The sequence below is a fragment of the Ammodytes marinus genome (genome assembly GCF_949987685.1).
Source record: "Ammodytes marinus genome assembly, chromosome: 7".
Taxonomy (NCBI): Eukaryota; Metazoa; Chordata; class Actinopteri; order Uranoscopiformes; family Ammodytidae; genus Ammodytes; species Ammodytes marinus.
This window is the reverse complement of record NC_137211.1, coordinates 15,043,242-15,063,052: the sequence shown is the minus strand read 5'-3', so window position 1 is coordinate 15,063,052 and position 19,811 is coordinate 15,043,242. Positions and strand designations below refer to the sequence as shown.

The 19,811-nt window shown below is 37.7% G+C and overlaps 1 protein-coding gene across 1 annotated transcript; it reads right to left on the bottom strand.

Moving 5' to 3' along the window:
* Window positions 1-270: 270 nt before the first annotated feature.
* LOC307253331 (deoxynucleoside triphosphate triphosphohydrolase SAMHD1-like) lies at window positions 271-8,262 on the bottom strand. Its single transcript, XM_080031321.1, has 17 exons — window positions 8,147-8,262; window positions 7,938-8,004; window positions 7,674-7,734; window positions 7,053-7,213; window positions 6,698-6,813; window positions 6,023-6,090; window positions 4,758-4,913; window positions 4,563-4,663; window positions 4,330-4,438; window positions 4,145-4,236; window positions 3,912-4,027; window positions 2,549-2,763; window positions 2,176-2,238; window positions 2,011-2,088; window positions 1,758-1,859; window positions 1,481-1,617; window positions 271-1,314 (listed from the first exon to the last, which is right to left on the bottom strand). The coding sequence occupies exons 1-17, from the start codon at window positions 8,250-8,252 to the stop codon at window positions 1,272-1,274; spliced, it is 1,791 nt and encodes a 596-aa protein (XP_079887447.1). The 5' UTR covers window positions 8,253-8,262; the 3' UTR covers window positions 271-1,271.
* Window positions 8,263-19,811: the final 11,549 nt, after the last annotated feature.

Below are 19,811 nucleotides of genomic sequence, written 5' to 3'. Positions count from 1 at the left end.
CATGCAAATAAAGCAGCCTCAACTACAGCTTGTTGTCTGAGTGAATTCAGCTTCCTCATCTCTATACAGAAGAATCTCCTTTTCTTGGGCTAAAGGTGACAAACATGAGTGTTTGATTTCCTTTCCTCTTGTACTAGTTGAACTCCTCCAGGACACACGGTAAAGAGAAAATAACCTTTATTTCAAATAGAGCAGGCAAAATGTGTTATCATTTTGTTTCAGTTGAAATAAAGTTGAAAAGTTCAAATCACTTTTGCTATGTTTCCCTTTATAACCCCAATACATAGAATATCATAACATTTTACACGATGAGAAAAATAGTAAATTCTTCATTCATATAGATAAATGCAATACAAAGTACTTCCCAAGAATCCCTTTCACAAGGTAAAATCATTCACAGCAACAACTCACTAAGTAAAATATGAAATCAAATCAAATACAAAGTTAGCTGTGAATAAGAAAGAAGATACCATTAAAAATACACAAGTTGGGACCACATAACCAAATTAAACACATGAATTCACACGAATAACATTAAAACCACACCCCCACTTCCAACGTCCATGAACACCACTAACTCATATTTTAAACCCCTACAACCAAATAAAATGTTCGCTCTTAACAGACTCCATTACAGAAGGTCATAAGGAATACCCAGAATACAAGGCTTAAATGGCTGCAAAAAAGGTGCCCTGAAACTTGCTGTATAAATATTGAGTTTCAGACAAAGACATATGATAAAACCACGATTTGTCACACAACAGGATAACATAATGGCATGCTGCTTACCAACAGTGATATAGTTTAAATTGTGGCGCATACAGCTGCAGATTTATAATGTAATGATAATATTTGTAAATTATCAAACATAAACAAGAATATGTAATATTGAACAGGTTGCCTGAATATGTGATTATGCATCCTTATAAAACAACATTTTTGGAAAAACCACAGTGTCAAGTAATTTAGTGTCCTGACTCATGATTTTAGCTTTGCTCTGCTATGTAAAATACCTTTTATAGAATATCTATGATTATGTGAACCAATATGTACCAGGTAGTGTTTGATTTTTCAGTGGTGAAAATCCATCTAAGACTTACTATTTTGGATGTTTTGAAACAGTGTCAAGTAATTCAGAGTCCTCATGATAAGCGTTGTTGTGCTAAGTAGCATACTCATCTTTATAGAATATCTTAATCATTTTGTGAACCAATCATTACCAGTCAGTGTTGGTTTTTCTTTTTTCAGTGTTGACATCCATCTTTCAGAACTTAAGATGAACTTGTTGTTGGAGGCTGTTGCTTTTTTTCCTTCCTGCATGTAGGGCAAAATAAAAACAATGCAGACAAGCGCAACAGTTTTAACAATAGCAATGCAGAGAATGCCAGATGTAACATATGTAATCGCTCCTTCCCTGTTTCCCATCCTCATGATAGTGACATAATACACACTTTCACTGCCTTCTATATCTATATATTACCAGATGCTTTTTGAAGAGTTGTTGGTGCACCACTTTTTAAAGAGATCCTTGTGATCATCCAGACTGCTGTCAGTAGTCTTCTTACAGTAAACCCTGATCATCGTCTCAGAGAAGCATGTTGGGAGAAGCTTGGAAACCTGACAGGAATGACAGCAGCATATATTAGAGAATAATGACAGAGCAGAGACTGTCTTATGAAAAATACACACACTGAACAAATGGCTAATGCAAAAAAGACTAAGGTTTAAGTCTGTTTTGCCATTGATTTAGTTCTGACCTCAGTGGAGTCCTCGACTTCTTTGGTATGGTCATTCTTGCGGTAAAAATGCACATTTTTCATGGGGTTTTGGTCTTTCATCCCATAGTCCAGAGTAACAGCCTAAAAGAAAAGGATGAGAGTGTCTCTTTTTATATTTACAAGTAAATTGTGCCAGAACGGAGGTGGGCAACAGAAGACGGAAAAAAATATAATCAACCTAAGCAAAGGTTTTAAGAAAAGGGAGTCGAAACTATTCTCACTAAAAACTCACAGACACTACAAAATCCTTAGAATTCAACTGGAGTTCTGCAGCCAGCCCCTTTTTCCAAGTTCCCTCCATTTCTTTTATCTGTTGAGAGAAAGGGTGCATGTCAGAGGTACCAAAGATTCACATTTAACCGCTGAATTTGTTGAATTAAAAACAAGTTCAATTTACCGAAAGGTGCTCCAACTTGCTGGCACTCCCCAGAGTAACCTGTTGCCCAGTCACAGATGGAGGCTGAATGGCAGTAAAGACAAGAGGACAACTTTCTATTGTCTCTAGCTTCAACTGTGATCACTTATTCGCGATGTCATTTAGGTTAATATAGTTAGAAAACATTTTGACTATGAAATAACGATCTGCCAGTTGGCTTGGTAAATATGTTGCCTAGGGGACATAAGGTCCTATGACTCGCAGTGCTATCACATATTCTCAATTCAATTTGAATTGTGACTGGTATAGATTTGTTGTTGTTAAAATGTATTCAGTGTTATTCAAATGGATAGTGTGTAATGCAATACAGAACAACAAAGACATTGGTGCACACCTTGGGTTTTTCGTCCATGGTCCATTCTCCTAAAAACTTGTAGAAGTCTCGAGAGACAATCCTCTTTAGAATCCCTCTAGCCACTTCCAGTTCATTAGGCTTTTTCGGCTCTTTCTCCTCAACAGTTACCAGTTCAGAGTCTTCTGTGTCATTCGTCTCAACAGTCTCTTTCAGCTCAACAGATATGGGGTTGAGAATTTGTTCAAACACATGATCTACAGGACAAACAAAGACACTTTGTGATGAGTGCGTTGACACAAACCAGAGACAATATCATAAAATCATTCAGTGTTTCATAAAATAAATAACTGACACTTTAAACTCAAGCTTAACTAAAAAAATTAAGCATGATGCATTTGTGATAACATTATTTCTACTTGTTCTTAATTTTTTTTTTCACATTCATGATTACAACATAGATATTTTAAGTAAGGCTAAATACAATCTCTTTCAACTGAACAATATACAGGATTGCATGTCATTTAAACTGAAACAGGCATAACACATTTTTACTCCTTTGAGACTTCTACTTTAAATTCAACATTTGCCAAACAAGTCCATCAAAGATTTCAAAAGGGTAATAATAATGGATTAAACATTCTGTTTTTTTCTGCTCTGATATGCCCACGATGTTTAGCATTGTCCTGCTAATTAGTTAAAAGGAAGTTAGTGCCACATCTACTTTGTAGTATTTCACATAGCCTAACACATTTTTAGTTGCTACTGTATCAAAGTTTAGGGTAATGTTAACAGCTCAGTCCGGATTTTTATTGGATTTGATGAGTTTTACATGAATTTTTAGTTTCACATCCCGAGCCAAAGGCATTCCTCATCCTAAAACCTTTTTTTGTTGTGACGTTAAAGTATAAGGGTTCTTTCTGAAAATACGAATAAAAAATTGATTAAGCTTAAATCTTATCTGCAGCTGCTAACAGTGTTACAAAATTAATTTTGTGAACACCAATGCCATATGTTTTGATTTGTAATTCCTCAGATCCCAACTACCCATATTTATATGCTAGCATAACCGAGAATAGAGGGTTTTTCTTCCACAGTAGGATGACTGTTTGATACTGTTACACTGTTACATCACCTGTACTCTTTTTGTTCAGGTAAGTAACTGAGCCATCCAGCAGAGAAAATTCTCTAAAATAAATCAAATGGCTTTACTATTCATGTTTAACAACAAATAACAAATACATTAAAGAATAATACTGATTGCAGTCTGACAGAACATGTTGACATGTACTAAAAGACAACTCATAATATTTTGTATACATGGCTGTGTTTGTTGTATCCTGCCAACTCCTGCCTGTATTTATGTTTTTTTTTAAAACAGCATAACACAGTGGTGTCTACAGACCTGTCAGCTTGGTGTAGGCCTCCATGTCATCTATGGCTGTGGAGAGCGTGTATATCTTCCCTCCTGAGCCTTGGATCTTGATGTGCTCGTCTGCTTTTAAAAAGGCCTCTGCAATCCTGTATTTACATACCCAACATATTATCACTTTTGAGAACATTTTGCTCTGTACAACACAAAGGAGCGTGAATCATGCAACAAGCAAAGCAAGCAACATGTGAAGTGTAGGCACTCACATATGCTGTATGATCTGATGCGTTTTGTGCTGGTAGGCTCTTTTGTGGAGACTCAGCCTTGTGTGGAACATTTCGTACATATTGTACTCCTCCTGTTGAGAGAGTTGCCTAAAGGTTAGTCATAACTAATCAAATAAATGGATTGCCGTTTCAAAAACTGATAAAAAAAGTTTTAACGTCGGTACCTTGTCTCTAGTGCAGATGTGCTTCTTCCCGGCTACCTCACACACTCTGGCAAACTTTATGAAGCGTTGATGGTCAAAGTTGTTCCGGATGCCCAGGTGGTGGCAGTCCCTGAGAAGATACAGTGAAAACATTGGTTTACTACATCAAACTCAAAATCAAAATAAGAACACTATATTATAATGGTTCATTATTCTACATCAAAAAGTTAATTGCTCTGCTGCAGATGTTAAACCTGGCAAAGTAGTCAAACTTGTCGACATCAATGCCAGTTCCCTTGTTGGCCACGATTTCATAGAGGAACCACTTTTCCTTTTCACGACCTTTATATTGCAACTGTGGAGATGACAATAGTTGACATTAGACAATGGCTGCGGTAGCAAAGATGATAATGATTTCACACAATTCAATGGACAGGACTGATCAGTACTTCGCCTTCAGCTGCTTGATTATCCAGAGGTCCATTGATCATCTCCTTGATGAAGATCAGGTCCTCGTTAGGAATCAGTCCGTGCTCCTCCATCACCCCCTTCAGGTAATTTTTTTCTACCAGGTGGTCAAACATTTTTACAGAGCCATCCTCATGCTGAAAAATACATATACTTATTAATATATCAATAAGAGAATTCAAATTGGAAATACAATGACTGACTGCTCCAGTATAAGATCTTATCTTTGCCAAAATATGACAGGATTTAAGGAATGGGATAACTTGTCGTATCTCTTGTGTTTGGCAGACGAGTGTGTTCATAACTTTGATATTGACTGTGTGCCTTGTAGAACATATGCAGCCTACTTCTACCTGAACCAGATCTAACTAATTCACTCCTCCCTCTTTCCCCATACATTGAGAGGGATGTTTGGCAAAGCCTTCTTTGTTTTAAGGCATCTGTCATAAAACCAAGAAACAGACTTCCTTACAAAGTCTGTTTAAAACATGCATGTTCATTTGACTGATGTTTTGTGTTTAAATGATATGTCTGATACTCTAACAGCAACAGTTGTTAATTTAAGGAACTCTTTATTTCATTTAAAAGCAAAAAATAATGAATAACAAAACAGTCAAGTTTATGTGTAGTATGACATTCAGGATATTTCAGAGTTTGGTATAGGAGCATTTGCTAATATGTGTTATATAGCTGCAGGAATTTTAGGCAGACTTGGAAGGAATCAGACTAATTAAGCTAGGCTAATACCGACTGCTGGCTCCAACTCAGATTTAATAGACATAATAGTTGTATTAATATTCCTGTCCAACTCTTCACTAGAAAGTGAAGCAATATTCACAAAATGTTTAACTATTCAATTTAAAACTTAGGTGACCTTAAATAATTTCTGATCAGTTTATTAGTCACTGAGATGAATAATGCACCGTTTGTGTTTTACTAATGTTTTGCTTATGAGTTATTGATCCCTTAAGTTCAAATCTGTTGACATATTTCCAACTTCACTGCAGTCTTGACCTGTCAAGTTAAATCTCTACATTGTGTTTCGTCTTCATTCTTGTCATAGAATTTTGTTATTTAAAATAATTTCCACTTTATTACTAGGAGTGCATGATGTAAAAAATTACTTCCTGCTCTCTTTTGTTTTCTCTCCTGTGGCCCTAATATTCTTCCATACTTAATGCAGCCAATGTCTGTGTTTTTATACATGTGCTTAATTTGTGTGGTAGGTTATTATGTCATACGTCACCTTCCAACCCTTCTTTTCTGTTTCAGGGATGACAATGCCATCATACAGATGGGAAAAGGGCCCATGTCCTAGATATGTAGAAATAAATACAAGTGAACCAAAAGATGTTTGTGTGTGAAATTTAAAGTAAGCTATTTATTTTCAGTGCCACAACAAACAGGTAATCAGACCAAACTCACACCTTTGCTGTTTCCATTTAAATGAGCTATAGAGTAAAACAATTAAGTGTCGATCTTTTGCCTCTCCCTGACTGCTGGCGTTTAACCCTGCCCTCAAGTGTGGTAATTTCTATGAACAATTTTCAACACATCATACAAGATTGTTCTATCCAAGCTTGTCTACATATACTAAATTTTATTTCACAAGGTCTCCCCTGTTGTCATCTAAAGAGACTGTTTTACTTTAGTTGTTTAGTGGCAGTTGCTCAACACTAAAATGAGAATAGATTTGTTGAGAACAGAAAAAAGTAAATTGTGAACCATTGGATCTATCGTTTTTTACTGTCTGCTTTCATTAGTGAACAGCCTTAAATGGTTGCTGCTTTTATCACCCCTCACTATTAGCAATTTTTTTGGATAATGTTGTTAGTAATTTCACTTTAGTTTTCACTTCTAGTCAATCCCAATAACCTTTCAAATATATTGAATGCAATAGTGAAAAGTGTGTACCACTTACCCAGGTCATGGCAAAGACCAGCGATCTGAACACAAAGGATGTCTCTGTCGGTGATTTCAAGATCTGGCTGCCTTGTTTGCAGAGCCTGTGCAAGCTCTCCTGCTAAGTGTGCCACCCTTTACCAACATGGACAGCACACAACAACAACAATAACAAAACAACTCATTATTACCACATGAGTATAGTGCATCAAAATATGGAAATGGAAATATCAGGCGTTAATAAGTTGTGCAATGTGTTATCATTATTGTATTGTTTTTAATGGGTGCCTTACTGCAAACCGGTCTTTGCTTAGTTTAGATTGGGATAACATTAAGACATGTATGGTAGCTGTGTTGTAAACATGTGGACATACCCAATGGAGTGTTCAAAGCGGTTGTGGGATGCTCCAGGGTAAACATAGTACCCCCCTCCAAGCTGCTTGAGGTATCGAAGTCTCTGGAACTGAGGTGTGTCAATGATTTTGACAAGAAGTGGGTGTAATTCCACATGCCCGTGGATGGGATCATTAAACACCTGGCAGAAGACACAAATCCAAAAACCCCAGTCCAGTTATTACCCAAAGGAGGGCCAGAGGGAGCTATCTAGTGGTTAAGAAAATGAATATGTTTTGGAGCGAGGCCAAATGAGCCTGAATAATGGCCCAAGGAAAGGCTGAAAAATACACTGATGGGATTGTTCAGCACCTTGTAGAACAAAATAAACAATTAGGCACGCCATGACTTTACATGTCCCAAAAAGAGTACCAGCAAAATCGAGGCATAGTTCTCCTTAGTAATCAGACAGCTAGTTTTTCTTAATTTCATACTGAAGTCTTCCTTCCCTGAGGTTTTTCCCCAACATCCATCTCATCATTATCTACACATTCCAATGCTGTTTATCTTCAAGCTCTTCATATTTTTTACTGTTTAATCTCTCTCTTCTGTCCAGCACAGACAAGGTAGTGTGGTGTATGGTTAGGCACATGATATATTACCTTGCTTTGAATTTGCCAGAGCTTCTTAAGAGCATTTAAGATTTGTAGACACTCAGGTTCGCTAAAGAAATGGAAAAAAGAAAATACTTAAGAGCATCGTAAGATGAAGAGAAAGCGTTGATGTGTGAAACCTCAGAGACACTCCTGTTTTTTTTGCACAAATTAGAGCTATCATTTTAGGGCAATTTATTTTGTATTCACATTTATCCAGTGCTGATAACATTTTAGACATTGCAACCTTTTTTAACAAGGGAACTCACTCACCTTATGCCCAACTCCTTCAGTTTATCAACCGTGAGCTCTTGCAGCTTGTCACCAGTGATTTCATATTCTGGGTAAAAGAGGCAGCAGTTAATAACTATTGGTAACAATTGATATACAACTACAGTACAAGACTCACAACACAGAGGCATAGGAAACATCATCAGATTAAAATGAACTATTCATTGAATCTACCAAACCAGAACACCAACCTTGAAATTTTTGTATTTCTGAATTTCCAAGTCTGTTTTCTGTCAGGTACTGACATGTGTCTTTCACTTTCCATTTCTTAAATTTCAACAGCTTCTCCTTTGTCATTCTCTCTTGCATTGTGAGGTTTTCAGAGGTCATATCTGCCTTTAGCTGATGTTTCCGATGTCTATCAGTCTTGTTGTAGATCTGTCAAGGTAGTCACATGCATGATGTTATATCACTTTATATATAGCTGACCAAGGAAGTCACCCAGTAGCTAAATAATAAGTGGCTTGTATTTTTCCACCACACCTATCAGATTGGCCACTGCCCTCATAGTGAGAGTGTTGTGATTGGACAACAAAGTATTTAGAAACACAACAATCAAAACTGAAAGCATCAGATCATCAGATTTCCACTATGAAAATAACCTACATTATTAGAATACACGACAAGATTTCAGAAAACAAACACAACAGTATTAGAAGTGACATTTCAGGAAATGCATTTCATGGATACCTCTTGAAAATTACATTGCGGATTATTCATTCTTGCATGAATTAAGTGTACTGACATTTCTTCTTTTCATGTGTGACGTTCTTATACCCTATGGAAGATAAATGAGGTTTTAAGAACCCAGAGAAGATTGGGGTAGATATTTGCATGCACTAAGTAAACTTTCTCCATTACTTTGTCCTTGATTCATTGAACCACTGACCTTTTGCAGTACACCAAAATGCTAACATTTGAATCATAAAACATATTATCCATACAATTAACCTGTATGCTAATGATGTGAAATGTTTCCTGCAGAACCCTGTTGAATCCTCCAAGCTTTTCAGTAACTCGTTTTCTGCGGTATCCACCTCCTAATTAAACTGGAAGCAATGAACAATTTTACTAGTCTAGGGATAGTTATATAAAAAGTGTTTTTATTTTGTGTCCCTAAGCCTACTGAAAAACGTTCTTATATTTGGGAAATATCTGGGTATTACAACATAGTTTAACATTCAAAACATCAAAGCAGTGTTAACTTCTTAAATATATAACCAAGGTCATGATATTTATTTACTTGATCTTAACAAAGTACTTTGAGTGAAACCACAAGAAACAACTACGGTAATGCTAATCATGTCCATTCTGTTTACCTGCCACTGCAAGTAGACCAACCAGTAAGACGTGTCAAAAATAGCTGTACTGGTTGTGGTAGATTTGAATGGTATTCATCAAGAGTGCTGAGCAGATAGACTCTAAAGGTTAACGTCGGATCCCTAGATGGACGTGTGGTTGACTCGGTGTTGCACAAGCAATGAAACGATATGTCTATTTGCAGATATTAAGACACATGATACCCCACACACACAGATATAAACGGGTCCTGTAACTAGCAACTTCAGTGCCATTGCGGCCTCAGCCTGCTGCTTCGATGCTCCATGAAATCCTATGTCTGATGTCTGCTGGAAATCTCCTGAAATAAACCTCTTTGAACCACAGTGATGATTGTCCTGGCCTCACCCTTTGTCTTGGTCGCAACGGGGGATTCGGCTACCACATTTGGCGTCACGATAACGGATATAACAGGAACACGATGAATCTACCTGTACTTGGACGGAAATCATCTGATGAAATGAGAAATGCAGAACAAAGTGGGAATCCCGGATGAACGCCCAAGTTGAAAGGTTCATGTCTGTTCCAGTATCTAAAAATAACTGAGAACTGCTACGGGAGATGATGTGTAAACGGCTGATAGTGCTCTGTGCCAAGTTCAAGGTCACGGCGTGAGCGTCCGGTCTGGGGGACTACACAGAGGCTCCGTTATGGCCAGGTATCCAGTAGTTCCACTGTTATAACAAAGAAACCGTGTGCTGGTTTTATTGACTAAGACTTTGGGAAAAAGGCTGGACTGGATTCGAGCTTGTTACGTCGCTCTGTGCTTTATGTACGCTAAGGAATGAGGAAAAAGATTGGAGACCAACTTCTGTCATCAAGAATGCTGACTGCTCGGGTTACTGCCCCCGCGCTGTCGCAAGTGCATTCCGTGGTCATGGCTGATAGAGGAGATGGCCAAACGCATACCAACCGCATACCAGCTTGGACTTTCCTGGGCCGGTGGCCAACGAAAATTCCACGTCTGGCGGAGTCTGCCAATTATGTAATAGAGGAGCCATCCTCTGTGCCAAAGTTGGATGGACTACATTTCCCATGCAAGCTGATCACGTTTCAAAATATCTGAACTTGAGACTCTTGAGACTCGGCTGCAGAGGGCTCTCGCACCCTATTCTCATTTTATCTTCGTTCAGTGTTTAAGCTGTTGCTTGTTGGTCCCATTCATATGTAGTTTGCTGCAGTAATGTGTTACACCTATGCATTGTCTTCTACATTACTCATAAAGAGTGTTTTTTGTGTTTTGTTGTAGGTTTCTGTTAGGCCATTCAAATATGTTTGGTTACATCTGATTTTGGTAGAAGTATTTACTTCTAAATGGAGGAATGTGGTAGATTTGAATGGTATTCATCAAGAGTGCTGAGTAGATAGACTCTAAAGGTTAACGTCAGATCCCTAGATGGACGTGTGTTTGACTGGGTGTTGCACAAGCAATGAAACGATATGTCTATTTGCAGATATTAAGACACATGATACCCCACACACACAGATATAAACGGGTCCTGTAACTAGCAACTTCAGTGCCATTGCGGCCTCAGCCCGCTGCTTCGATGCTCCATGAAATCCTATGTCTGATGTCTGATGGAAATCTCCTGAAATAAACCTCTTTGAACACAATGACGAAGTCCAGCCTGTTCGAGTCTTTGTCAAGCCATGGGGAAGAATTCGGCTACCACATGGTTTTAAAAGGCCACATGCTATTACATATCTACACCCTATAATTAATAACACTCATACTCATTCACCTGACCCGTCTGTTTTTTTTTTGTTATGTAACTGTGTAACATTTATTTGTCAGAGTATGAACCTGCACTACATTTTCAAGATTACATTTCAAAGAAGCTCCTCCACCTCCATCAGATTATCTGGTTCACAATGAAAAAATATAATCTTTAAGGACGCTAGGGGCTCTTAATGTGATCAGTAGTATTTCATAAATATCTTCAGCTTCACGGTCCAAAACCTATGCCATGTAGCAAATTGTCTGGGCTAGAATCGAACACAAGGCTGTTTAGACAAGGACTTGGCCTTAATGGTATGCACTGAACCAGTAAAGGAGACCTGAACTTTATGACAGCTTGTCAGCAGTTTGCACCAAGGCATATTAGAGGAATTGAAGCACCCTGTTCATTTCACAAGTTCATTTCTATTGTCAAGAAATGAGACTAACGTTTCACTTTTTTGCTCTCACACATGAAGAAGACTTCCTGCAGCAGGCTTGTGAGGCTAGAAGGGTGACTTGAGGGCAGCAAAACACAAATCAATCCTGGGCGAAAACCTAATAAAGTCTGAAACAAACTTGAATATATCACCATTCCTATATCATCACCACTCAGTAAATTAAATAAAACTAGTGGTGGCTGGTATTACACCTTCTCTACCATTGTGACCTTGAGCAAGGTACTTTGGGCGCTGCACTGTGGCTGACCCTTCGCAAGGACCCTCCTGGAGTGTGGTGTGAAAAAGGGATATGCGAAAAGATCAATTTCAATGGAGCCAATGGCCAATAAAGCTACTTAGCTTAACACACCCAGTCTATTAATGAAACAAAAGAGTATAGCACTCCGAGCTCTCCCTAACATTAAACTTGTATTACATCATTTCATACTGCATTCCTTTTCCTTTTAATTTTTTCCCAGCCTCTAATTAAAGCTTCACACGAGTGGCTTGAATACATGCCAATGGGTTCAATACCTGTAAGAACTAAACAAAGGAAAACTTGCACAAACCTAGTCTATTAATGCAACATAAGACCAGGGCTGGGTAATTAATCAAAAATTAATAGTAATCGACATTCAGACCCTGTAATGCATTCAAGCTAGCACATGTCGATTATTTTGATTAGAAGTTTTTCCATTAATCTTTTGAAATAGAGGTGCATTTGATACAGTTGAGTGACAATGGATTTCACAACAGAGAGTTAAAGAAGCACAATCCTGATTTTATTTTGGATAGCATGTTTGTAAATTAAACTTGACCAGTAATGTAATGCTGTTGATTGCGCTTATGATCGGTTCATATGAGCACAGGTGGACTTAATCCGAAAATAAACCATTTTCTGAAAAGTGCGTGCTGTTAAAAAAAGTTAAGTGAATTGGACTTGAAATGCTGGTCAGAGCCAATGTCACAGAACAAATTATGAGAGATTAAGGAAAGGAATACGAAAATGTTGCATGAACCCCAATGCGCCCAAAATAAGGTCAATATTCTCACTTCATACCCGCAATCTTCCTTCACATGTATTTTGCTGTTGAAAGACAATGGACTGTACAACATAGTTAAAATAGCTCAATTCTGATTATATGGTTTTCGCAGTTCATTTACCTTATAGCGTCCCTTTTCTCTTTTCTCTATAAATGCAGTGATGTGTTCATGTTATATAAGCATGTCTTATTATATTATCAGCCACAGCCTCCTTAACAACAAACAATCAATAGAAAAAAATTTGGTCCATTTAAGTTCTTATAGGTTTCCCCACTTTTAATTCACTGCCTGCTTTGCTTTAACTGTATTATATTCTCAATATTCTCACTTCATACAGTTGAGTGAACATTAAAACAGCTGAAAATATACAATCCAGACTTCTATTTGTCCATTTTATACTTCACACTTTGCCTAAAGACACTTATTTATAATTAGTGCAACAGGTAGCCGTTATATCTGCCATTTTTTAAGCACGGATAAAGTCTTGAATTAAAAAAGCGCTATAGTCTTATTTAGGCCAACGAGATACAAATTAACTATTTAGTTTTCCTAACCAAAAACAAACCTTTCTTGTCAACTGGTAAGAATGGGGTACTGGGAAATGGCCCATGCACATTAAATTTAATGTGATGCATTCATCGTTCTAATTTTTACAAGTCTCTCACTGACTGCACACTTGTAGACTGACAATGGATTCCACAACAGAGAGTTAAAGAAGCACAATCCTGATTTTATTTTGGATAGCATGTTTGTAAATTAAACTTGACCAGTAATGTAATGCTGTTGATTGCGCTTATGATCGGTTCATATGAGCACAGGTGGACTTAATCCGAAAATAAACCATTTTCTGAAAAGTGTGTGCTGTTAAAAAAAGTTAAGTGAATTGGACTTGAAATGCTGGTCAGAGCCAATGTCACAGAACAAATTATGAGAGATTAATCAAAAATTAATAGTAATCGACATTCAGACCCTGTAATGCATTCAAGCTAGCACATGTCGATTATTTTGATTAGAAGTTTTTCCATTAATCTTTTGAAATAGAGGTGCATTTGATACAGTTGAGTGAACATTAAAACGGCTGAAAATATACAATCCAGACTTCTATTTGTCCATTTTATACTTCACACTTTGCCTAAAGACACTTATTTATAATGTAGCAAATTGTCCGGGCTAGAATCGAACACAAGGCTGTTTAGACAAGGACTTGGCCTTAATGGTATGCACTGAACCAGTAAAGGAGACCTGAACTTTATGACAGCTTGTCAGCAGTTTGCACCAAGGCATATTAGAGGAATTGAAGCACCCTGTTCATTTCACAAGTTCATTTCTATTGTCAAGAAATGAGACTAACGTTTCACTTTTTTGCTCTCACACATGAAGAAGACTTCCTGCAGCAGGCTTGTGAGGCTAGAAGGGTGACTTGAGGGCAGCAAAACACAAATTAATCCTGGGCGAAAACCTAATAAAGTCTGAAACAAACTTCAATATATCACCATTCCTATATCATCACCACTCAGTAAATTAAATAAAACTAGTGGTGGCTGGTATTACATCTACGGTGGCTGGTATTACACCTTCTCTACCATTTTGACCTTGAGCAAGGTACTTTGGGCGCTGCACTGTGGCTGACCCTTCGCAAGGACCCTCCTGGAGTGTGGTGTGAAAAAGGGATTTGCGAAAAGATCAATTTCAATGGAGCCAATGGCCAATAAAGCTACTTAGCTTAACACACCCAGTCTATTAATGAAACAAAAGAGTATAGCACTCCGAGCTCTCCCTAACATTAAACTTGTATTACATCATTTCATACTGCATTCCTTTTCATTTAAATTTTTTCCCAGCCTCTAATTAAAGCTTCACACGAGTGGCTTGAATAGATGCCAATGGGTTCAATACCTGTAAGAACTAAACAAAGGAAAACTTGCACAAACCTAGTCTATTAATGCAACATAAGACCAGGGCTGGGTAATTAATCAAAAATTAATAGTAATCGACATTCAGACCCTGTAATGCATTCAAGCTAGCACATGTCGATTATTTTGATTAGAAGTTTTTCCATGAATCTTTTGAAATAGAGGTGCATTTGATACAGTTGAGTGAACATTAAAACGGCTGAAAATATACAATCCAGACTTCTATTTGTCCATTTTATACTTCACACTTTGCCTAAAGACACTTATTTATAATTAGTGCAACAGGTAGCCGTTATATCTGCCATTTTTTAAGCACGGATAAAGTCTTGAATTAAAAAAGCGCTATAGTCTTATTTAGGCCAACAATGAGATACAAATTAACTATTTAATTTTCCTAACCAAAAACAAGCATTTCTTGTCAACTGGTAAGAATGGGGTACTGGGAAATGGCCCATGCACAGAAAATTTAATGTGATGCATTCATCGTTCTAATTTTTACAAGTCTCCCACTGACTGCACACTTGTAGACTGACAATGGATTTCACAACAGAGAGTTAAAGAAGCACAATCCTGATTTTATTTTGGATAGCATGTTTGTAAATTAAACTTGACCAGTAATGTAATGCTGTTGATTGCGCTTATGATCGGTTCATATGAGCACAGGTGGACTTAATCCGAAAATAAACCATTTTCTGAAAAGTGCGTGCTGTTAAAAAAAGTTAAGTGAATTGGACTTGAAATGCTGGTCGGAGCCAATGTCACAGAACAAATTATGAGAGATTAAGGAAAGGAATACGAAAATGTTGCATGAACCCCAATGCGCCCAAAATAAGGTCAAAGGAAGCTCCACCCAAGTTGCTCCTGAGAGAAAATTAAACTACTGTTGTATTCTCACTTCATACCCGCAATCTTCCTTCACATGTATTTTGCTGTTGAAAGACAATGGACTGTACAACATAGTTAAAGTAGCTCAATTCTGATTATATGGTTTTCGCAGTTCATTTACCTTATAGCGTCCCTTTTCTCTATAAATGCAGTGATGTGTTCATGTTATATAACCATGTCTTATTATATTATCAGCCACAGCCTCCTTAACAACAAACAATCAATAGAAGAAAAATTAGGTCCATTTAAGTTCTTATAGGTTTCCCCACTTTTAATTCACTGCCTGCTTTGCTTTAACTGTATTAATATTTACACAGGTATTTTTCTACACCATAGGAGTACTTTCAGCCACTTAAACCAAATTACCTGGAAATGTTTCTTCCACTTTCCATTTCCTAAATTTCAACAGCTTCTCCTTTGTCGTTTTCTCTTGCATTTTGAGGTTTTCAGAGGTCATTTCTGCCTATTACTAATGTTTCCAATGTGTATAAGTCTTGTTGTAGATCTGTCAGGGTATCACATGCATGATGTTATATGTGACTTTATATATAGCTGACCAAGGAAGACACCCAGTGTTTGAATAATACGTGGCTTTAATTTCTCCACCACACCTATCAGATTGGAGTGTTGTGATTGGACAAAAAATATTTAGAAACACAACAATCAAAACTAAAAGAACATCAACATTTCTGAAGGCCAATCAAAAACACAGAACTTTATTGTATATAAGGGTGTATTCACACTGGGAAAGTCCGCTAGTGCACTTGCTTTGGTCCAGACCAAATAGAGTTTTGATTTTTTTTGTTTGGTGTGGTCCACTTTCATATTGCCCCTTTTGCAAGTGAACCAGCATTACGAAGCAAAACCACACGTGATCTGAGGTCATTCATTCATTGGACAGACATTCTGGGGTGGAGAGAAACAGGAAGCACGAAGTTTAAACTGCGAAATATATATCATTGATATAATATGGGGCTAAAAATAATAAAAGGGCCTACATCTAACCTATAAATAAAGAGGAAAAACATCAAATTATTGTTGTTTCATATGGTCATAATGTGTAGCCTTATGTCAATGCCACGTTATGTGGCTTGTAGCCTACGATGTGAAACATAATTTTTACTGTATTTTTGGTGCTGGATGCGCGTCACGCGAGAAGAATAGGCTCAAGCTGACACTCAGCTGATTAAGATGTGTATCAGCTGGGTCGGCGCAGTTCAGCTCCAAACTGACATGGGGATAGTATTGACGGTCCCGTACATGGGAAGCAAAATAAAAACACACACTTCTTGCGCAGCGTGAACCTGTAGGCACTGTGCGAGAGACGCCCCTCTCCTTCATCTGATCGCTGATCGCTGAACACATTCAGCATTTATATTGTTCTGGGCTCCCGGTCAAACCACAACTAATCTTCCTAACAATGGCGACAACAACACTTTCCCATAATGTGAAGCTGACGGCTATTTATTAAAAAAGAAAAGAAAGAAAAGGCACAGTGCCTCCTGCATTTGGGTCGGATCGAGTCCGAACAAATTCACACCACAAACGAACTGCAGCAGAGTGCGTTTGGAAACGCACCGAGACTACCTCTTCAGCTGGGTCTCGGAGCGTTTGTTTGGTCCGCACCCGAGTGCGATTGCTGTATTCACACCTGCCTGAAAGATGCGCACCGAAGGCAGAAGTGCATCTGAGTTCGTTTCAACCGAACTAAACACAGCATGTGTGAATACACCCTAAGTCTAGGGATAGTTACATAAAAAGTGTTCTTATTTTGTGTCCCTAAGCCTACTGAAAAACTTTCTAATAGTTGGGGAAGATCTGGGTATTAGATGAATATAGAAACATCAAATCATTGTTAACTTCTTAAATATACCAACCAAGGTCATAATATTTATTTACCTGACCTTCACCAAGTACATCGAGTGGATCCACAGGAAAAAAATAATGCTAATCATGTCCATTCTGTTTACCTGCCACTGCAAGTAGACCAACCAGTAAGACGTGTCAAAAATAGCTGTACTGGTTTTAAAAGGCCACATGCCATTACAAATCTACACCCTATAATTAATAACACTCATACTCATTCACCTGACTCATCAGTTTTTTTGTTGTGTAACTGTGTAACATTTAGTTGTCAGAGTATGGAACTGCACTACATTTTCAAGATTAAGTTTCAAAGAAGCTCCTCCACCCTACTGAAATGTAGTTGCCTGCAGTGCCCTCGGGGTCCTGAAAGATGATAATCTTTTCTATCTATTGAGGTTTTTATCGTATAACAATGAAACTCAATAAAAAACTCAAACAATCAATGGAAGAAAAATATATACAAGAGAAAGAGCATGATTTTCCCCACTTACACACTGTCTGCTTTATTTGTATTAATATTTACACAGGTACATATTCTACACTATACGAGTACTTTCAGCCAGCTACACCACATGTCCACCAGATGTCCCTGTTGCTCAACTGTTTAGGGTTCACTTCACTTTACAGTGAGTGATCCAATAAAACGTGCTGTGCTGCTCAATGAATGACTAATTCTCTTTTGAGATAACTCCTGTGCTAAACCTGGATGGAAATGGAAAACAGGCAGACACTGATGTATGGAACCTGTGCAATCAGGTCAAAGATTTTCTCTATATATGGCGATTAAATCATTCCACCTTCTAAGAATGTGTATCTACAACATCCATAGTATGACTCGTATTTGGATGCTGTTCTGAATCTATCTCCAGAGGTTATGAAGATAGACTATACACTATGGACACTATGGAGATAGGCTTTCCTGTCCTATCCAAAATGGTAAGAGGCTTTGCTCTTTCAAACAGCAAGAAATCGGGTTCTATTTGGTCTTGTAAGCAAAGATTTGTTGATTTTAAGGTAATGTATGGTTTGAATATCAGTTAGTACCACCATAGTTGCTGTTTGGTCAGATAACCCCAGATGCCTTGGCATCTGACTAGACTGAGGGGTTGGTTCACTTTGTGTTGTCAATACATTGTAACCTAATGTCTAGGCCAGTATATTGGGGTTGTGAAGAGTATCAAAGAAAACGTTTAGTGAAATGTTTTTTTTTAAATGTTGTGGTGGTTCCTGAAATGTTGTTTTGTTTTCTGTCTTTTTCTTTTGTTTAGACCCTCAAGGTCACCATAAACTTGTCTTCTAATATTGTAAAAATGAAATGTTTTCTATTTAAAATCCATCTGTTCAATACATCAATATACTTCAAACCCATTACCTAGCATACAGATCAACCCTACTCTGTCTCTTCCCTCCTTAATGAGATTTTCTCAAGTCATACTTTAGGTGTAATTTTTCCTTTTTTTTATACATATCTGTTAGACTAGCTACAACATTTAGCATAAGTCTTAGGAGCAAAGTATTATCGTAATGTAAGACTGCAAAATAAATCACGATCAGTGCTTTCAGTTGAGAACATTTTCCTGAAAACAATTTTTTTACATTAGTCGATTGTAAAAAAAAATTGACTTTAATGGAGTATAAGTTATTTCAACTGTGGGCTGCATGCTAAAATAAAATGGTCATTGTCAGGGATGCGTAGCCACACAGCGTGTGGGTAATGAAGGATTTATCCATCGTAATGCTACTGTTCCCTTACTGCCTGAGCCCCAGTAATCAGCCTAGAAACCAGTATAGTCTGGCCGCTTTTGTTCACTCAACGTTTCTTTTATCCACACGTGAGGGGAAAGGAAGAAAAGCCCTTTGGCCTGCAAGACTTTGTTGTAAACCGTTTTGCCCTTGTTTGCATTAATGATCAATGCAGATATGTAAAATACTTCAACATCTTTAAAGTCCTTGGTCGTTGAGTCCATGGAAGATGACAATGTGATTGTAAATACTTTAAGCTGTCGTTACCCTACAAGTTCTCCTCCTCTGACTGTAAAAGCCAAGTCTTCAATTAAGCTTCTTGAGCTAAGCAGGCCATTGCTGGGATCAAAAAGCATACAGAACAATACAGTTTCAAATACACCTGACCATATTGTCCAGATAAACTACTTTGGAATTAATTTGGTGAGATATTGCATACTGGCTGGTATGCAGATATAAGTTACAACATAAATCCACGGGGTCATACAATGATTATGATTGAATAACAATTTTATGAATTTTAATGTGAAATATTGGATATTTTTACCTAAACGTGTTTAATCCATGCAAGTGGGTGGTATAAATTGAGCCCTATGTTTACGTCAGCCATACCAGACTTCTCCACATCCAAATAAAACCTGTAGGTGAGCTTTGCTTTGTTTCGTCTTAAAGGAGAAGCTAGTGATATGGTCCTTTAAGCTAACTTCCTGTCAGTGACTGCAGTTAGAAGTCCCCTCCCTCGTCCCTACGTCACCAACAGATGAACACACAGCGGTCTTTGTCAGATGTCCGCGATGGAGAGCAGTGAGTCATCGTTTTGTGGGCTCATACACCCGCCTCTTTATAGCGCTGTGTCTACTGATTGTATAAAAACTAGTGGGATACTCAAAATTTTAACTGTCAATTACAG

Coding starts and splice junctions, on each gene's coding strand:
- LOC307253331 (XM_080031321.1), bottom strand. CDS start 8,252: ATGACAAAGGAGAAGCTGTTGAAATTTAAGAAATGGAAAGTGAAAGAC. Junction 4,664..4,757: donor ATCAAGCAGCTGAAGGCGAA/GTACTGATCAGT, acceptor TCATCTCCACAG/TTGCAATATAAAGGTCGTGA. Junction 4,237..4,329: donor ACATCTGCACTAGAGACAAG/GTACCGACGTTA, acceptor CTCTCTCAACAG/GAGGAGTACAATATGTACGA.